The following is a 21,180-nucleotide window of genomic DNA, read 5'->3' as shown; positions in this document are numbered from 1 at the left end:
ATGGGAATTTCAAGAATGACAATCAAAAGGCAAAATTAATACACATTTAAGTTGTTAAACATGCAAACTCAAGATGTCGAAGGGAATATATTCTGGCAGATGCAGAATTTATTACCTATTGATAGACAGTATTGCTTGATTAATTTATTTATCAAACTTGTTACATTTGAATTCATGACATAGGAATTGGCAGTATAAACAGACAGGTTAGGATTTAATACAAAAAGACAAAAACGGTTGTGTTCTAGGTGCCACAGCAAATTTTGTCATGTACTCAACAGATCAATTGGTTATTTGGTGGCATTCACATACTCTGCTTAATCTTCCTGCCACTTTAATTGATAGGATTACTTAGTGTTTAACACACCACTTTAATATAAGCCTTATGAAAGGATACTGAGTATGTATTACAAGAGCTTCTTCATATTTAAGCATCGCTTATTTTTATTTATAGTATCCAAGACCATGTTGTCATGTGGTAAAGGAACTTAAGTTCTTGGACCTATATCTAGTCTCCCTATTACTAATCAAATGCCCTTCAAACTTGGACAGGGCCACTTTAAACGATATTAAAACATGGTAATATACTGAAAGACTATTCTACATGCAGGATCCAATATTGGACATATTAGAGCACAACAAGCGCTCATCCTTCAAGTAAACCTTTGCCCTCAAAGTGTGATAAAAAATGGCATATTGCTGAATAAAGTACTTGAATTGTGTCTTTGAATAAACCCAAAAAAACAAAATATTTGAATTCATGGGTTACTTAATATTCTAGAAAACCTTTCCACATGATCTAAATAGTTGGAATCTCTTGTTTTGGGGGAACTTACGTCATTCTCCAAGGCATTAATGATTTTGACAACCTTAGCTCTGATATAGAGGAATGGAGAAAAGGGATTTCACTTTTGATGCTGTAAAGCCAGCTAAAGTAATCAAATCCAAAACTAACATCACAAGTTTCAGCATATGACAAGAGTCAACAATCTTGCTTCTATTTGACTCAAGCTCCTTACTCCCATGCTTAGATGTGGGCTCCAGTTTCTAGAGACAAACATAGAATTCTATCCAATTTAATAATTGATAGGGCAGCCTAGTTTTAAAGTTAAAATACAGATATTTAATTTAAGACTTGCTAATGTGTATGCAAAACTCTACTAATATGGCATAGTTTTAAGCTAAGTTGCTGAATCGTGGAATTTTTCGGGCAGTTCCAGATACGAAACATACCGGAATCCAATTCTGAAATGAATCTCATGTGGTTGTATTTGGGGTTCATGTTTTTAGATGCCGAAATGTTTAGTGATTCTAGTTTGATCTTTTTTGATATTGAAAACAGAATTTAAATTAGTATGTTATGTTTCAAAATTTGTAATGGTTTTGTTTATCATATGTATTGGTATATGACATTCTAAACTTAATTCTATTTTTTAGCTTGTTCCCGGCATTTAAAGTAGGGTCTTCTTAGATTGTTGTAGGAAGTTTATTTCTTAGTCCAATAGAATCTTCATGTCTATTATTGCATCGCTGTCTTTCTTGTTGAATGTCAATTATAATTTGTGGAAAAGTTGTTAGGCACAAGAATGCCAGGTTGTTAGGCACAATTGAAGTTTCAATTTGTTAGGCACAAATATGCCAAGTTATTTGGCACAATTTAAGTGTCAATCTCAACATGGTATAACAGCACACATTTTTCATCCCCACCTTTTCAATTTAAGTCCTCCATCATGTCATTATGATATCCAATTGTTGGTGTATTAATCAACAAAAGGACACGTTTTCAGGTTCACGTGGTTCAAGGCTTCGTGGGTCAAATTTGAGTGTATCATCGTATCAAAAAGGGTCAAAAATATTTTAAATTCCCTTCATATCTCCCCAAAAAGAATCATTACAACCAACCAGCAAATAGGACCCACATTAGTTTGACTTGTTCAACACCCCTCAATATTAAGCATGATTATTCACACGTTGTGACTTCTTTGCTTGTAACTTGGTTCTTACTTAGTGTTTTGGGGTAATTCTTTTGGCAGTACATAGCTAGCTTCAAGCTTTTTACAATAGTATGATTCATTTTGTCAAACTCTATATGAATATATGACCCTTTTTCAGGTATCAAGATGCCTTTTCTGTAGTTGTTGATCACCAAACTTTAAAGAGCAATTGAGGCTCCAATTATTTTCAGTGTGTATTTTTTATATCTATCACTTTAAAAGAACAAGCAGTCAAATTATTCCAATCTCACTGATTCTTTTTCTTCAAAATTTCTGATTCTAGGCAACAATCTGGAAAATTTGAAAATGGCAAGAAGCTAGGAGGGTTCAATCACACTAATAGTGCCTAATAATATTCTTTTATTCCTCCTCTACCTCATGTTGTTCAATCACTTCCAAAGTGGGTTAAAAAAAAACAACAAATAGTAGGTAATGTTGGCAGACAATTCAAATAAACCACGTCAATTCAGACCTGCAAAGCCCACTATGGTCATATTTCTCACGCATAAGATTCTAATGATCCTAAGGCATTCCAAGATGTAGTTGACAAACCTGAGTGGGATGAAGCTATGGCAGTTGAATATCACTCTCCAATAAAGAACAATACCTGAGTGGCTTTATTGATCAAAGTATGTAGCAGTTGTTTCAGCTGAAATGTACAAGGTTCGCATCATTGCAAAAAGGCTTCTCCAAATTTGAGGGAGTATTTAGAGACCTTTGCACTTTTTGCAAAGATGAACTCCATATGCTTTGTCCTTTCCCTTTCTGCATCACAGACTTCAAAAGTGCACCAAATGAATGTGAGAAGTGCCTTCTTGCATGGAGATCTCTAAGAGAAAATCTACATGGAAAACCACCCAGTCGTTCAAGAACCTTGTAAGGCACATAGGCTTCAAAGATACCTCTATTGTTTAAAACAAGCTCCATGGGCTAGGTATGAGAAAATGGACACTTCTGCTTGCAACAGGTTTTACCAAGTGCCACACAGACCCCAGGATGTACACAAAAAGGATTAGTGGTGAACTCCCTGTCCTTTGGTCTATGTAAATGACTTGATCATCATTGGAGTATGGAAGTACTTCATCTTGGGTTCAAGACATGGAGTCCAACCTCATCAAACAATGTGAACTTGGGACATGCTTAAAATTTATATACTTTTGAACCCAACTCCAGCACTACTATAGGACTGAAATGAATATGGAAAAAATGAAATTTGAACCTGGAACATAGTCCTGCCCATGTTAACAAAGGAAAGGGTTTGATCTCTCTAACTCTATCTTAAAAATCTTCACATTTTTGCTATGTTAGCAGATCCATCTGTAGTTCAGCCAGATCCAAGTTTAGTTTGAACCAGATCTGTAATCTAGTTCGACCAAACTATGGATGTGGTCTAGATTCGAAAGTAGGGTCGGGTTCATCTGGGACAGACCCCAGCAAAATCTTAGGGAACCTAGGACAAATCCATCCATTTTCCTGCCTTTTTGTTTGCTTTTCTTTATTAATTTTCCCAATTTGATGTTGTGTTTTAAAAAATTATGAAAATTGTGTGCACCATGAAGGTCTATGTATTTTTGAAGGTGTTCTTTTGAGCTTGGTGGCAAGGTCTCTGCACCTTAACCCCACCCTGTATCACAATAGGGAGCACAACAATATCGCTGCCCCCAGACCCCATGAGGGGCATTGCCCCTCAACCCCACTGGGGGCACTACCCTCAGACCCCCATGAAGTTGTGGGATATGGAGCTAGAGCAAACTGACTTGGATGTTTCCACTTTCCAACATACTACACTTGAGTTCAAAAAGTGAGCACACCTTTCGTGTGAATGGCAGTGGCACTGTTTGTGATTCTTCAAATGTTCCTACATCATCTAATGTCAATGATGACAATGCTGTTTATGATTTAGAAAATCCTTATGATGCTGAAATTTGATTGTTAAACGTGATATTATTATTTTAGTATTGAACTTGAAGTTTGAACAATGAATATTTTATAATATTTATCACTTATGTTTTAAATGACATTCAAGTTTGTAATTTTCTTTTCTGCTTGTCCACATTCTACCTGCTCATCATTTGTCACTTTTTCGCCCCTAATACATATCTCTAACCTGAAGTGGGAAGACTGCTTTCTAATTCAACTTAAGTGTCTCATCTGTGCAACTTAAGATTCCATTTCATACATCTTTTAAGTTATTTGAGGTGACTCCTCTATCTGGTGTGGCTATAAACACCTTTATTGCATGCCAACATGTTTAAGCCTTCTCGTTACAGTTAATAGCTAGCAAAACCACCATCTTTCATTTATTCTTAAGCTTGGAACCTAAGTGTTTATCAGCAATTCAAGCCTCCTTGAACACCTTCTACCTGTGGTCGGGTCTATTGCCACTACCAGGGCCTACCCTAATTACCATAGCTATTAAACTTGTTTAATCACCAGTGGTTGTCTCCTAAAGATATCCATTTTTCAGTTAGTATTCTGTTTATATATCAGTAATCCTGTTTGAGCAGCCTACAATTTTTCTTTCAGAAGTTCACATCTTGCGAAAAAAATTATGACAGTTATTAGATTTAAGTTCTCATTTTTTGAAATGGCAAACTAAATCATTAGAAGTTGAATTCACTCTGACAAACTCATGATTTTGAGTCCATATGCATAGAATTTCAGGTCTAATAAATCACCTTGTTTTGAAGAACACCACGACCCAAGCGATTGCCAGATGAAGATCCTACACTCCCTGCAATCATATGATCAGAACCTTCAGACTTATTATCAGTATCATCTGAAACAGAATTCTGGTCATCCTGTTCAGTGGTGTTCTCTCTCAAATTTTCTGGCTCTCTGCATATAACAAAATGAATATCAGATTCCCATAAAGAAAAAATACTGACTTTTTCTAAAGTAATTTTAGCTGGCTTGATCATTTCAACATATTCACACCTGGATTCTACTCTTGGACTAAGGCAATGAATCTTGACCTGTTTTAGAAACCCAATACCACCTGTCAGCCACCATAAACATGATAGAAAATTGCCATGCACTTTCCATAATTTTTAAATGAAACAGTAGAGTTCTGTTTTAAATTCTTTCAATGTCAAAGGATTCTCATGTATTTCTGTCATAACGTAATGAATATAGTAACTTAAATCATAAATACAATCTTCTCAATGCTTAGTTTTTTAATATAACAACTTACATTCTAAATACATCTTAATCAATCGAGCAGCAGGTTAGTAATTGGACTTATAATTCCAAGTTTACATATAGCTGTTTTCCCCAACAAAGAGAAGGTTTATATTTGTCTTGTATTTATATTTCTATTGCTAGTTGCATTCCACACTCGTCATACGTTTGTACTTACATGCAAAATGGTTCCATGGTTGCACTTTTTCAATGGCAAAGAGAGGGGAACTGGAAGCTTTGAACTCAAATAGTCAGCCAAATTTATCGTTGCTTCTCCAAGAATGCCTGAACGGGGTGATCCCTGGGCCATACAAGAAGATATGAAATATCATTTCCAGTGAATTGTGGCATTCATTACTATTAGTATTACTGTCAAAATTAGTTTTAAAATAACATCAGCAAACCAACAAACATTTCATGTCATAAATAAGACAATGGGAAAATAAAAAAGCATAGAAATCAGAGAGAGATTCATAATCCTACCGGTGAAACAACGAACTTAAAAAGCTTTTCCTCAAGCTCTTTTGAGATGTCATCTTGCAAAAAACGCACAGATTCTGATACAGCTTCAGACCACTGGCAGGTCCCACTTCGAACAAGTGCTTTATTAGTCCTGGCAACAGCTTTCCCAGTTTCCACAGAAAAAATTGAGACAACAAGCTTGTCGCAGCTAGGAGGCACCTGTTATTTTAACAATAGCAAAGCAAATAACTCATTTAGACTAAATATAATGTTTTTTTCCACTTGCTCATACGTCCATACGTCCTATTCTAAGCAGAGGCTTGCATGCAAACCTACAATTCTAGACAGGTAGAAGTAGCTTAAATATTACTTCATTAATTTGAACTTGCTTAAACACTGTAACATAGGTAAATCCAAAAAGGGCAACAGAACTTGCTTGACTATCGAAACTGCAAGTTGTGCCAGTGGCCCTTTAGAGCCTCGGCAGAAATGGAAGCTCTAGTTTAAGTCGTTTCTCTCATCCTAATATTTTTAAAGGATATAGGGACATTACTCATTGTCTAGGTTGGAAATAATTATAGCGAACAAAAAATGCATTCAATGCCTCAAATAGAAGCAAATATGCATAGATCTTGAATCTAATATATTACACAAGTTGATGTCCAATATACTTAAAGAGTATTGGACCTGAATCATTAATAACCAGAAGATTCAGCAGAAAGTTATCTTGCTCCAGGTTACTTTTTTGGGCCAAGCAATCTACCAGGCTTAACAGCTACAAATATTTCTTGAATCTAACTATTTAGTTTAGTCAGTCTTATATTGAGAACACTGATATGTTGTGAAGCTGGATCATTTATATGCATATCAAAGTACTTGTTGTCAATCAGATACTTGTCAATTAGTCAGCAAGCTCAACCTGCAGAACGCTTCCTTTTATGATGTGCTTCCGAAATATTGCTGGAGACCCAATAATCAGTGGTAAGCTCTTTTATGGACTGTTGACTTTCTGCTCAAAGGGGCTGTGTGCATCTGTTCTGTCTGTGTTGAGATGTGAATGTACTCATCCATCAGGCATTAAATCTCTAAGCATCCCTACAATGATTCAACTGAATCCTGAACATTATCTGATACCAGAACAGGTTTGAAATTTCTCATCAAACCATCTATTATCTGCTTGCTCTCTGGCCAACATTATTTGCCAACTAAGTCCAACCATGGCATATCCCTTGCACATGTCAATATGCTACTATCAATTCCACTAGGGTACAAAATTTTCCCTTCTTTGATTCTACCAATATCCACACTCCAAAGTTCAAACAAGGTTCAAAATCACCACCTAACACATCTTATACAGATTGAACAACCCAAGATTAAAAAGATTAGCAGTAATTGATTTACCATGAGCTTTGACAACGGGTCAAAACCTAAGGAGATGCAAAAGTTGAAAAATGCATAAGCTAAAGTGTCGATTGCCTTGTTCCCTCAATGGGATGCCATTCATCCATGAGGTGTGATGGCTAGAGAGTGACCTAAAAATTTGCCTTACATTCCACACCCATAGAAATACCTGGCATCACATACAGCGAGAAGTTCCTTGCAGTTTAAGTAAACGGAACTTGTACCATTTACAAACCTATCACAAGATCCAATTCGCTATATAGAAGTCGAGAAGATAAACCCGTTGGAAACAAAATGGAAAATAGCACATTTGTTTCCCGATAAATGTTTCAAATGAATATCTGTGAAAATCTCAAGAATTTAATTAACTTAGATTACAGCATCAGAGATCCGGCAGTGAAGAAAATCCAGTAATGCTTCTTCAGCATTCAAAAGAATTCATTGAATACCTGTTTCAAAAAAAACATAAAGATTCGAGCCTTTACCAAATGACTCATTCCCAGATCCTACAATCCTTTTGTCCAACCCCAATTAGATCTAATCGCCTAAACTCGTAACATTTACCCATTGCATAGCCAGAACTAAGGTTTTACATAAGCAAAAACATAACCTCATCCAGTTGAAGTCCAACACGAAGTAATTCTTCTTGATTGCAGCGGGACACTGATCCCTCTCACTTCCCTAAAAGTTCGCTCCGAGACACCAAATGCACCAGCAGCCGAAAGAAAAACAAACTGGGTATAACTAATTATTAGCATTCAAATGTTTTTTAATAATAAATCCCTACCTGGACAGCTTGGAACTGCAAAAACCTGAAGTCAACTTTCTCGCTGGGCTTCTCTGCCCTCTGCCTGTGTAACTTGAACATTATTTATTGCCCCCAAATCGCCAGCCGCCTCTCCGACCACGCTCGAACCCCTCAAAATCCTTCAAGCCGGACTTAATAAAACAAACTACATTCAACACCCAACAACAATGCCGTAGAGAATACCATGTTTCCACCGTTTGTAACAGGTAAAAGCTCTCAAGCAAACCTTTATGCCATTGAATTCAGTTGGAAGTCCACTGTCGCGTCAGGCATATCATCCCCGAAGCATCTTTGAAGCAGAATTTGCATTGATCTGAACGGACAGAACTACATAATTTTTTAAAAGAAAAAAATCTGTATATAATACGATAAACATCGTCGTTGAATTAAGATGAAGGTGCTTTCTCTGCAGTTTGAGCGGAAGTTGGGCATTTGACGTCTCTCCCACCGCCGGCAAAACGCGCCTTCTCGTGACAGTGCTAACATTGTCATTTGAAAAAATACAAAATTTAATTATTTTTGTCAAATTCTCGATTGTGTTTAATAATATTAGTATTTTATACTTGTGGCAGAATATATAATTTTTTAATATTATGTGGAATCTAGGTAAGCTTTTGTATTCTTCTCTCGAGATTGCTTGGAATGTCAAAAACAGCAATCACGTCTTTTTAGATGCTTATTCATGTTCGTCATTTTAGTCGCTATCACCTTCCATTTTTTGGTTGGCGGTCGGCGTGGTTACTTTAGCCCTGGCCATTGGTGAACATATCCCACCAGATTTTTTGGTATGCCATGAACTCAAGGTAGATACAGTTGAAAACTTTCCCTGTAAAAAGTCCAATTAGTATGTCAGTGTATTCAGCTAAGAGCAGGTTTTTGACCGGTATGTATTTTGTGCTTGCTTTATTTGTCTTCAACTCTGGCTTATTTAGCAGATCTTGAAGCAGAAAATGGTATTGATATTTGTTGTTTTTTAAATGGTAATTAATTTGTTGATTGTTAGAGCAATTAAAGTAGATGTTTTAAAAAATTCTATAGTAATTAATTTGTTGATTGTTAGAGCAATTAAAGTAGATGTTTTAAAAAATTCTATAGTATATTGTGATGGTTAAATCATAGAATTGTTGATATTGTCATTAAGATTCAATTTTTTATCAGATCAATTTGTTATGGGTTTTGAGTTCTTGCTAGGTCATCATGCTCATGGGTCTTATGGCTAGTGTGCTTGTGAGCTTAAAGCTCTAACTGGACCAATATGCTCATAGGGTTGAACCACTAATGTTTTTGATATATTAAGCAGCATAACAAGGGTGGTGACTCTAAAACAAAACAGTCCGAAGGCAACCCAATTCAACAACATATTAAAAGTGCAGAAGAGCCTCAAACAATAATAATATCAATAGCGGTCTTAAGAAATTGTCTTAAACTTATAAAACCAACAAAAACATAGACTATATAGATCAAAACAAAAAATATCATCCATCCGACACTAGGGGGTTAGCCAAAGAGTTGACCCAATCTTCAGTGAGGAAACCGAACAGTTCCTTATACTACCCGTCCTTTAACCACTAACGTTAATACAATACATTCAAACACAACATTTAATATATCGAAACTCATATCAGAAAAAATTATTAACATTGTTTAATAAAAATAACTAATTTTTGTTTTCATTGTGATTAGTTTTATATTTTGAAGCTTTATTCCTCCTTCACATCAATCACTGCCATATTGTGGAAAATTATTAATGCTTATTTGTTTTGCATAATCATATTTTTCACATCAATCACTGCCATATTGTGGAAAATTATTAATGCTTATTTGTTTTGCATAATCATATTTTTCACATCAATCACTGCCATATTGTGAAAAATTATTAATGCTTATTTGTTTTGCATAATCATATTTTCCTTGCTTGTTTGCAATTGTCAAGTCAAAAGGTTAATGGAGGGGCATATGTCCTCTCATTCAAAGTATTAGTTACCAAGAGTTTTCAATATCAAGCACATATGCTTCTTCACCTAAATCTTAACGATGACAAATCAAATTAGTCTATGATTGGATTTCTCACTTGGCTTCCTATAGGAAAAGTTTAAGGCACAAATACATGGATATACAACGAACATGCATGTTTTTAAAAGTATCTATTGAGACAAAATTCCTATCAATAAAATATATGTCAATTAAAGTTTATGAATAAAATATCATGAATGATTGTGAGAGTTCATATATAGATTAGAACTCAATTTTAATTATAATCGTATTGGAGGTAAAGAATTAATTAAAAAAATAAAATAAATAAGTATGAAGTTTAATTTCAATTTAAAAATAAGTTAATATTTCATGAAATCTATTATATCTTTTATGAAATTTGAATGTTTTAATTTTGATGTGCTGATTAATCGTTTTTTGTTCAAATTGATAATTTTAATAGACATAATCCAAAATTAGTGAAAGAATTATTCATATCAATACAAATGATCATTAATCCTCACTATCTAACTTCTAAAATTACAAAATTCTCTAAATCTTCTAAATTACAAAATTCTCTAAATGAAAATATAACAGCTTTAAAAAATCCTTTCAAAGTTTAACAAGTACTATAAGTTTTCAACTCCTCTCTAATCAATAAATTAGCAATTGTGAGTTTTAAGCTTAACAATTTAATATTCATTTTTTTGGTATTTCAAATATCTTGTACATTATCATATAATGCTAATTGACACCTTAATAATCATTTGTATAAGCTCCAACAAGACCACCTTTCCAAGACATACAAGAGTTGAAAAAGATCACCCTCAACATGACTCAGTTGGAAGCAGAGGCCACGGAGGCTCTAAAGAATTTGAATTAATCTTTCTCTTCGTGTTGTCATGTTCCTAGTTTTTGGTTTTATGTTGGTTTTTTACTGTCTTTAGGTTGTTGTTTTAATGTGGCTATATCTTTAAGCAACATTTTGTAATTGGTCTTTGTTAAAGGATTTTGAGCCCCTTCAAAACCTGTTTGTTCCTTAATCAAAAACAAGACCACCTTTCCCTAGAGCCTCATCCCCATGTTCTCCATAGCCAAACTGTTAATACATAATAGCTTCAGTAAGATAAATAATTGAATGAGAGATAAATGAAGTCTCTCATTCAATCATTTATCATATCATTAACTATGATAAAAACATCAAGCAATTAATTCATCCTTGATAGCGATTCTATATTTGCATATGAGCAATCTATTGATAATCACATGTTCATCTATCTAATGAATTCTGTATTTAGATGAATATCAACTAAACATAAATAATGATCACACTGATTAATATATACTTAATTGAATATATATTATATCGGGTTGCATGTTATATTATATCGGGTTGCATATAATATTATATCGGGGTGCATATAAAGTATATCGTAATATATATTGGGTGGCAATGAATTAATCACCGATAGTTATCGATGTGTTAGTCTACACCGATAGTTATCGGTTGTTAAGGCTAACAATCAATAACTATCGGTTGTTAGCATTGACAGCCACCGATATACTATCAGTCATTAGCGTTGGGTTAAATACACCGATAAACTTCGGTTGTGATCACCGATTTGCATTTACCGTAACATGCCTTTTGTTAGTATAAACAAAAAGGTATGATCAAGTAATGTCCATTGCTTGATTGTGCCTCCTTTGTCATATACTTATAGTAAGTGGCATTCTTGAGATAGGACATAGAAAATATTAAATGTTCCTCTCATTTGCCACAAGCAAGAAGATAGTTAGACATATACAATAAGAACTTAATAATACATATCAAATAATACAAATATAACTTGCATATTGAATGCAAATTGAACATCTTTTACACAAACAATATTAAAATAAATTTAAAATATTCATTAACATTTTTATGGGGATATTATATTTTTTTAAAATTAAATTTAAGACATTTACAAATTGTAATTTAACAACATAAACAATCTTCATTTTTTTCACATTATAGACACGAATTAAGAATGACAAATAAAAAAATAGATGCAAAAAACTCTTACACACCATTGACATGTATATATATGAATATATATGAACTGGACAAACATTTGACCTAGATCTCTCGTCTCCAATATTAAGAAGCTCACAAAAAATTTAAGAAAAAAATAAAATAACATTAAAAAATAGACAAACTTTTCACCATATCGAAAAAAAAAAAATTAAAAATAATAATAATAGTAATAATTTTTAGCATAATCATAATTGATTAATTCTCAGCATAATTGCAAAATCTCATATCATAAAACACCTACATAAAACATAAAAAATATAGCATCTACATCATCATTATTATTATAGTATTTGGTGTATTTGTAGGTTTTATACATAAAAGGAGGTTTAATTGCTAATAAAAAAAAGGCTTGGTCCTTCCTCTAAACCAACAACAAATCTCTCTACCCTCAATCCAATGATAGGTACAAAGTGCAAGAATGTAGCATAGAAAACTCGCATTAATAATAGAAAGATTTATAATAGAACAATTAAAGTGCATGGCAAGATGGGACCTGATCCTACATAATATACACACAAATCATATTCTTTAAAGTCACAAATGTCAATCCAAAATTAAACTCACCATTTCGATAAACATCACGTATCAAAAGGAGCGAACTAAACATGCTTGTCTATTCTCAATCATAGGGAACTCAAAATCACTCAATACTGATTTAATTGCATTATATCACCTAAAATTTATCATATTGGTGAGGTTCTCAATAAAAAGCACTTTATTTTCGAATAGGAAAGGTCTTCACAATGTTGCCTTTTTCCAAAGTTCAAAATAATGTGATTGATCATAGAGTATTTGCATCGGTTCATATATCAAATCATGTGGAATATGTGATTTACTTTTGGGAGAGCCTTAAACAAGAAGGGACAAAGACTCGTGGTTACTAGTTGTTGTCAAAATTGACACTTGAAAAGCGGGACTTCAAAATTAAAGTAGGCAAGCAATAATTTTATTTGATATTATAGGATAACTAAATTAAAATTTATTTATTTATTTTATAAATGTGAGGTCTGTATCATTATTAAGTTATTGGAGAGTGTCCATATTCTTTATGAGCAGGTGTTGAAGATATTATAGCTACGGTCAGATTCTTCTAATCAACCTAGTTAATATAAAAGTCTAATTGACCTATTGGACTTAGACATTTGCATATTTGATTTACTTGTTCCTGTTATTATTTTCGTACTTAAGTTGCAGATCAATTAGACTGTTTGTGTTTACAGATTTATCATATTATATAATCCTTATGATTACTGATTTATCAACGCATATATCTGATTATCGAATTGCATTGCATAATCGATATTTGTTAGTATCGGTTCCACATAACCGATTCCCTTTGTTAACATATTGTATAATGTCGATTATATTTGAATCGGTTTGATTCCAATGGTCATCGAGTCTATTAGTCAAGAGTCACGACTTCTTTGAAAGTCATGAGGCATCATATATTAGTATGATTCATTTGGAGCATGACAAGAATAAGATCGATAGATGAAGAAAAAGTCTATAATATCCATACCACGATAAATAAGATATCATTATACAATAGTCCATGATGACATAGTCTATGATAACACAGTGCGTGGCATATAGGAATAAATAACAGTTCGTGATTATTGTCAACTTGGAGTAAGTCGATAACCTACAACATTCGGTGAACACAACAGTTTGTGATTGTCATCAACCTGTAGGAGGTCGATAATATATTGCAATTCATCATCACTAAAGATTGTGGTTGTATATATATAAACCCTGAAGATCGTTTATATATTGTGATAGATTGAATTCATGCCTTACATAGTTTGAATTAACATCAAACTAAGATTAAAGTTCAAATAAAAGTTAAATACTACCTACTTATTAAATCTGATCAAAACTAACAGGAGGTGCGTAGATAACTCTTGTTTGATAAAAGAGAAATGTGCACGAAGGAAAATTACATGAAACTTTTTATTTGATCTCGGAAAAGAGTAAAAGAGAATAATGTATGGGTAAGATCTAACTAATTCAAAAAGATACATAATGCATGTAATAACATGTAATTTATAAAATACACATGACATAGTAGATACTCTAGAAATTTATTTAGGGATAAAATCAAGTAATAAAAGAGTCTTAATGTCTGGTTTAATATTCAAGATATTTACATTTATAATACGATCAAAGTAATCAATTTTCTATCTAAGCATCAACTAGGTCAAGAGAATTGTCGACAACATAACCTTCCTACAAATATAAGTACCAAGCATCTAATTTATAATCAAATCCAAATAAGAAAACACGAGTGGTTTTTGAAAATTATGAACCAACAAACCACAAGCAAACACAATACACAAGTGAAAGGAAAAAAATCTAGCATTCCCCTTACATGATGGATCAACACCCAAAAATAGAATGTGACTCCCATGTCCAACAACTTGCCCACCAAATTTGGGAGAACCATTTGCATTTATTCATCTATTATCAAATATGTTTTGTTGTATCATAAGTTGGTTAAAGTGCATTGTCTTCTTTCTTACTCCATTTTGGCATGCTCTTACATGTGCTAGTGAATCTCTTATACAACTCACAATGTCATAGATCTTCTTATACATCTTATGACATAGATATTATCTTACACACATCATAATACAACTTACATGCAACATGGATGCCACATCAAGTGGGATACCATTCTCTATGTGGGCACATAAATAATACAAATTGTATAAATAATTAAAACATTAATATTTTTAAAGTCTATGACACATAATCCCAATATTCTCTCACTTGGTGTGTACCTTGCAAAAGCTAAAGGAAAAACTAACAATCCATGAAATATCTCTTAAGGGGTAAAAGATGCATAACCTTGCTACACCAGATGAAATTCTCCATGTGTATAAGCTTCATCAAAGCATCTACAACATTCACTAATTTGCCACTATTTATTGATTTTAGGCCTTATAAAGGGGATGTTGCCCTCACCACTCTTGAGAAGGAATGCTTTCAACATTATCTCAACATATGATCCAAAGTAAGATTGATCTCTTTCACTCACTTTCTACACTTACTCTTCTAGACAAGGCCAAATCTTGGGGACCTTACCTTAGGAAAGCTAACTTAAACCAAATTGAAAAGGAGCTTACCTCCATTAAAGACATGATATTTTCAAAATCCATGACATTAATTGTAAAGCTATTGAAAGAAAATTATGTATAATTTTTTGCATCAAAGTTATATGTTGTTACCTACCAAAAGATTTACAACTTATCTTACTTCCATGTCATGCAAGCATCTTCATGGTACATGACTAATTCCTCAATGCATCATTCTTGTAAAAATTTAGGACTACCCCACTTACTATTGTTGTGATTTTTCAAGTGGTAACTATGATATATAAGATTAGATGGATGACTAATAGTTCAATTGCATTCTTAAATACCCATAGTATTCAAATCACCCTTACAATTATCATAAGGTGGCTTATACTTTAGCTAGCATGTCAAGGCTTCTACTCTTTTAGACCTTCTATGCATTGACATTGACAAAATTCCTTTGCATTATTCTAATTGATAAAGTAGATGTTTCTACAAGGGATATGAATAGGGTTATCATAGATGGAATCTATTGAACCCACCTATGTTCCAAATGGTTAGAACCTTAGAAATATATTTTTTTGAAGTTTCAACTCTACTATAAAATATATCTTAACCTTGAGGATATGATAATCCAATCTTCATGTTTCACTAAGCTTTAACTTCCCTACAATTTGAGGGCACCTTAGACATAGTTCAAAGTTTTTTCACGCTCTCTCTATAGTAAAACCATTCACCATATTTTTTAGGTGTATCATATTTGTTTGATGAGGTCTCAAACTAAGGATCATTGTGCTTTTAATTTTTTTCCTTAACATGAGATTACAATGATTTTTTTTTGCCTCTTTAGAGACTTGAATAACTCTCTCTAGATCTCCATGGCTTACAAGGATAAGATATGCTAAAATCCATTCCTTTATAATATGTTTGATCTTTGTCAACATTTGGCTAAATAATTTTCTTCTCTAGTGCTCTACACTTGAAGGATTGCTTCTTTCATTCATATTGTTTCTTCTTTATGATAGATCAATCAAAAAAATCAATATTACCAACCTCTTAACACCTTAAAATTTATGGCATTACTTAGGGTTTCTTGGCATATTGAATTGAATAAAGTAGATTTGTCAAATTTAGTTCGTGATGTAGATCAAAGCCTAAATAAGCTCTATGCTTTGGGCTTTCACCAAAGTGGTTCAAATTTCTAAACATGTAAGTTGTGTTAGAATCAGAGATCACTGAGACGGGGGGTGAATCAATGATCTACTGGAAATCAAATTCACAAACTTATTCTTTATCCACCGATTAGTAATGCATGATAGAAAAGAACATAAACATGCAATAAATAAACCACAAATCCACAACACCGGAATTTTTACGTGGAAACCCGGAAAGGAAAAAACCACGGTGGGGCTGGAACCCACAATATTCATATACTATGGCTAGGAGTACATAAATATTACATAGATGGGGAATGCACTTGCATTTAGGCTCATTGCCTAGAGCTCACTGCTCAAATATAATTGCCTGGAAGGCTACAACCTTCAGGGAAGTCTCACTGACTTACAATTTGATTACAACGAGATAATACAATGAAATGAACTCTCAAGTACCATCTGATAATGCAAGAATGAGTTTCAGTTAAGCACTGAATCTCTGACTATCTTCACTCTGCTAAATACTCTGTCTTTGTCTTTGTCAGCTACCGGATTGTCTGAAAGCCAAATGTGAATGTGAAACTACGCTTGATCGCATCAAAACGGATCACCGCAATTGTATTACTCGAAAAACCAATCGCCAATTCAATCTTATATAGCTGGTCTTAACATAAAAGTAATCTCCTTCAAGTCGGCTTCAAGAGGTGTAACGTGTAGCTCCAAGTCGACTCCAATCTCAAACAAAACATAGCACTGGACCAAAAGAGTGTAATCACACGCTTCCTAAGGATCTTCCCATTCACCAAGAACACGAAATCAACTACCAAAATTACTGCAATCATCGAAAATCATTCTGAACCAAAACATTACCAAGATACCCTGTTTTACCGGTTAACTCTAGCTTCCAAATAAGATGAATCATGATCGCCGAATCGAATCACCAAGAAGAGTTGCCATCAATGACAACCCTAGACCAATAAGCAACTACCGGAAGTCACCAAAAATCACCGAATGAGTGTTAAATGCCAACAAGGTGTAGATTCATTATAAAGATCTTTAAGTATATGCACCTTATTGATCAACAATTTGATGTCCAAAAATGATTTTGTTTCTAAAACATCTACACAAACAATCTTACAAAAAAAAGAAATGTGCCAAATATTGTATATATGATAAATAGGACAAATAATGATAATAAAATAGAAAAAAGAATTGAACAAATAGATAAGAGACAACTATGCATACCATTTCAATCCTATTTGCATTAAATTTTTCAATTACAAAACAAATTTTATTATTACAATATTTAAAAAAAATAAACTATCAATTATGTGGCACTTATTTATTTTTATTCTCTTTTAAATTTTAAGACATTCCACTAACATTTTCTATTTTTCTTATTTACTTGTACAATCCCATAAGCCAATTTAATAATACATAAATATCAATACTATATAACTACATAATATGGAAGAGTTAAAACATAAGGAAAATTTATAATGGAAGAAGATCAAACGTGGGGAGCAATTGGAAGTGGGCATGACAATGAGTTCATCTAATTTCCATTAGCCTCTTACATATTCATCAATCATACACAATTTTATTACATATGAATGGCGTGTATGTTTATTTGAGTTAATGGTTTATCTTAGCGTGCTTATTAAAGAATAAAGAATTAGAGGTCGCATCGATGCGCCCACAACAACAGACCATTCAACCGATAAATTATGTATGTTTTTCGACGAATTATTTTGTTGGCTTTTAGCTTTGATGGATAAGTTTTCGAGTCATTTAAAATGGGCCAATAGAAAGGTTCATTAATGTATTGGAATGGGCACTAGGTTAGATAATCACTTTCGAAGTATTGTAAGGGATTTTAAGGGATTTTTAATTTATTTTATGGTTTTACATTATTTTGGTAGATATTACAAATGGCTTTAGTTATTTTGGTTCTAAAAACTCTTCAATCGTATTGTCATATATCAAAAATAATCTTCGTGTTATACAACAGGGGTCAGCAGCCGCAACGCTTTTGCCGAGTTCCGTAGCCATTTTGTGCCTATTTTGCAATTTTTTTGTCTCCATAACACGAAAGTTATACGTTGTATGACATCGTGGTTTTGGAGCCAGATCATTACGAATAGGGTGTTAAGTGGGTCTAATTTGGAAGATAATTTTATAAGTATATTTGATTTGGAGTAGTATTGGGATGGGTGATCTCTTAGAAAGTTCATGTGCTTTTCTTGTGAGCATCACTTAAAAGTAATGGGTAGGCATTCATGCTCATGAGATATGGGTTTGTGTGAACCACTATTCATGAAACGAGTCAATGAATTTGACTTAAATTGAATCATAATGAAACATCATAATTTGGTGCACTTAAAAAAAGTCCTACTTATAATTATAAATACAGGGGAAGGGATCCAGATACCATCCACATTCCAATCCATTCACTGGAATATGCTAATTAAAAATCCACTAAAAAATCATCTACTAGGGCAATAGCTATCCAATTGTATACCCAATAATTGAAAAAAAAAGTTACTAATTAGAGGAATTGTGCAACTTTATTGGTACCCATATCACACAACTACTAGGTCATTTGTGCACGAGTATTGGACCAGTTGTGCAAATATTGTGGTGGTCAAGTGAACAATTAACGAGGCGATAGAGAATATTTATCGAACATCCCCTCAAAATTACCACTTTTAGACCCTTGCATGCATTACAAATCCTCTCGCTTTTGTTGTAACTATCAAGAAGCCAAAACAATAGCTATAAGCTCGAAGTTGCTTACAAATAATTTGTTTTTAAATGTCAAAATTTGATGTATTGTTTAGGAGCTTAGGTGCACAAAGTTAGCTACAATGACTACATGTGCCCTTTCCCTACAATTTTAGTATTCTATTCAATTCATGGGGTGTATTAATTAACCTTGCTAGAAACGTATCATTAAGATATACTTAATTTATCACCTTACAATATGATTAATCCATTTTTTATTAGCTTTTGCCTCTTTGGATGATGTTGCGTGAATGGTCCTATTCCTTGGATCAAACCACACTTGCAAGCTTGTCCTCCTAGCTAGGATTTCAATCTCTTGCTTCTCAAGTCACCTTTCTAAAAATACAATCAGTGCCCACATGCTAAATCTCTTAAGATGTGTGGATAGGACTTGTATGTAATGACATCATCCAATGTCATTTAACATCATCAATTCATATAAAAACAACAAAAATTAGTTGCTATTGTCTAATTTTAATTCCAAACTAATTGTAGTTACTTTAGTCTCAATTGCATCACTATTGACATCTCTATTTTGTGTCCCTCATGTTTTGTTGGTTCGAACTCTTAGCTATTTTTTGGTTCTGAAAGGCTTTAGCTTATAACTGTTTTGTGTTGTTCTAGTGTTGTAATGGTGTTGTTAATAGTTCATGCTATGTAAAGGGACAGTGCCCTAGTTCTCACTGCTTTTATAATAAATAAAAAAACATTTTTATTTTGTGTGTTCCAAACTTTATCTATTAGATGTAGGGCAATTTGGTTACCAAGGAAGTCAATGGTCTCCCCCTATCTATAAAAAGCCCCATAGATGCTCTTCAACACCATTTTCTTAGACATTGGTATGGATACACATAAAACCTATAATAGATACAACCACATGGTGATAAAGTGTCCTAGGGCCACATCACGAGCACAACCTTGTTCTAAGCATAAAAAGTCCAAATATCATACCTCCCTAATTCCTAATCCTTGTTTTTATATGAGATCTCAATTTCTAATCTTTTTCATATTTTAGCTATTCAAAGGATTCGAATTGACGTCACATTTAAATCATATAAGATAATTTTTCCTTCTTAATAATTTTATTTCTCATTATCAATTTTCTAGGAGAACTACCATTGAAGTAAAAATGGATGAGTTGGTGGTATCATTGAATTATGAAGAAATTTTAAAATCTACCAAGGAGGTCTTGATGATATCTATGATAAATGAAAAGGTAAATACAAGAAGGATAAGATTCAAGACAAATCTAGATCTAAATCTTGTGCAAGAGCTAAATCTATTAGTAAGTCTAAAGCAAAATGTATATGACAAAACTAGTTAATTCAAAAGAGATTGTCAGGAGAAAAAGAAAAAAAGAGAGATTCTAATGATGCTTTTGAGAAGTCTCCCCAAGATAATAATGATGTCTTTATCATGGCCTTGGCTACACATACATTATAAGATGTGTCATTGATTGACTTTGATGCATCTTTTCATATCACCTCACATTGTGGCTAATTTATTAAATATGAAGAATATAATGATGGGAGAGTCCACTATAGAAGTAAATCACATAGAAAATATTCATGTTTTAAGAAAGTTGCTTATCTTACATGTGTGTGCTTAGATGTGGGGCTAAGTCTACGAGCTATTATAGTTTTATATGTGTTAATCAAAGCGCCATATTTTTGACAAATAACCCAACCATTCATATAAGGATGAATCATATTGATGTTCGATGCTATTTTATTTAGGACATGGTAGAGGATGGGAGGGTTGTATTGGAGAAAAGTGACACTTTGTAGAATGTTGTAGATAATTAATGAAGAAAATGAACATAAAAAGGTTAGGTGGTGCCATGAGTCTATGGGTTTCTCAACTCTTGGCAATTAGTTCATAAGTGTTGGTACTCCATTTGCTCTTGCAAAGTGTTTGACAAGTGGAATAATGTTATGAAAGGTGTCTCAACCTTGGTCCTAATTTTAAATATATAAATAATGCATTTTTTGCACTTTGAAGCATTAAAATTAAATTTTGGGTTGTAGAGTTTTTTTTGGCCAAAATATATTTTTTGAGTTGTTTGACATGGACACTTGCTACATAAAGCTTTTCAATCTCTACCATTCAAAAAAGGGCCCCAATAGTTTCTCAAATCAAAAGTTATGGCCTCCAAATGTTGGGCCTATAAAAAATATCTAGGACACGCAAAAGAGCTATAAAAGTGAGTTATGCTTGTTGACTAACTTATGATGCATGTTTTGACGCATCATAAGACATCTTTGAATGGAGATAA

General features: G+C 33.2%; 1 protein-coding gene across 2 annotated transcripts in view; it reads right to left on the bottom strand.

Annotated features, from left to right (window-relative positions):
- LOC131043587 (uncharacterized) overlaps positions 1-21,180 on the bottom strand; it is a 109,226-nt gene that overhangs the window by 22,903 nt on the left and 65,143 nt on the right. Inside the window, exons 1-5 of one of the 2 annotated variants that reach the window (XM_057976817.2) lie at positions 7,825-8,343; positions 5,658-5,855; positions 5,353-5,475; positions 4,932-4,969; positions 4,673-4,832 (exon numbers count right to left, since the gene is read on the bottom strand). In XM_057976817.2, coding sequence (XP_057832800.1) covers positions 4,673-4,832; positions 4,932-4,969; positions 5,353-5,475; positions 5,658-5,855; positions 7,825-7,905 — 600 coding nt within the window. In that variant the 5' untranslated portion in view covers positions 7,906-8,343. Of the gene's footprint in view, positions 1-4,672; positions 4,833-4,931; positions 4,970-5,352; positions 5,476-5,657; positions 5,856-7,824; positions 8,344-21,180 lie in introns of those variants that run through there. The other variant, XM_057976818.2, reaches the window with a different exon arrangement.

Source organism: Cryptomeria japonica, chromosome 1 (genome assembly GCF_030272615.1).
Source record: "Cryptomeria japonica chromosome 1, Sugi_1.0, whole genome shotgun sequence".
Lineage (NCBI taxonomy): Eukaryota > Viridiplantae > Streptophyta > Pinopsida > Cupressales > Cupressaceae > Cryptomeria > Cryptomeria japonica.
The sequence above is the reverse complement of the archived record's forward strand: the minus strand, read 5'-3'. Positions and strand labels throughout refer to the sequence as shown.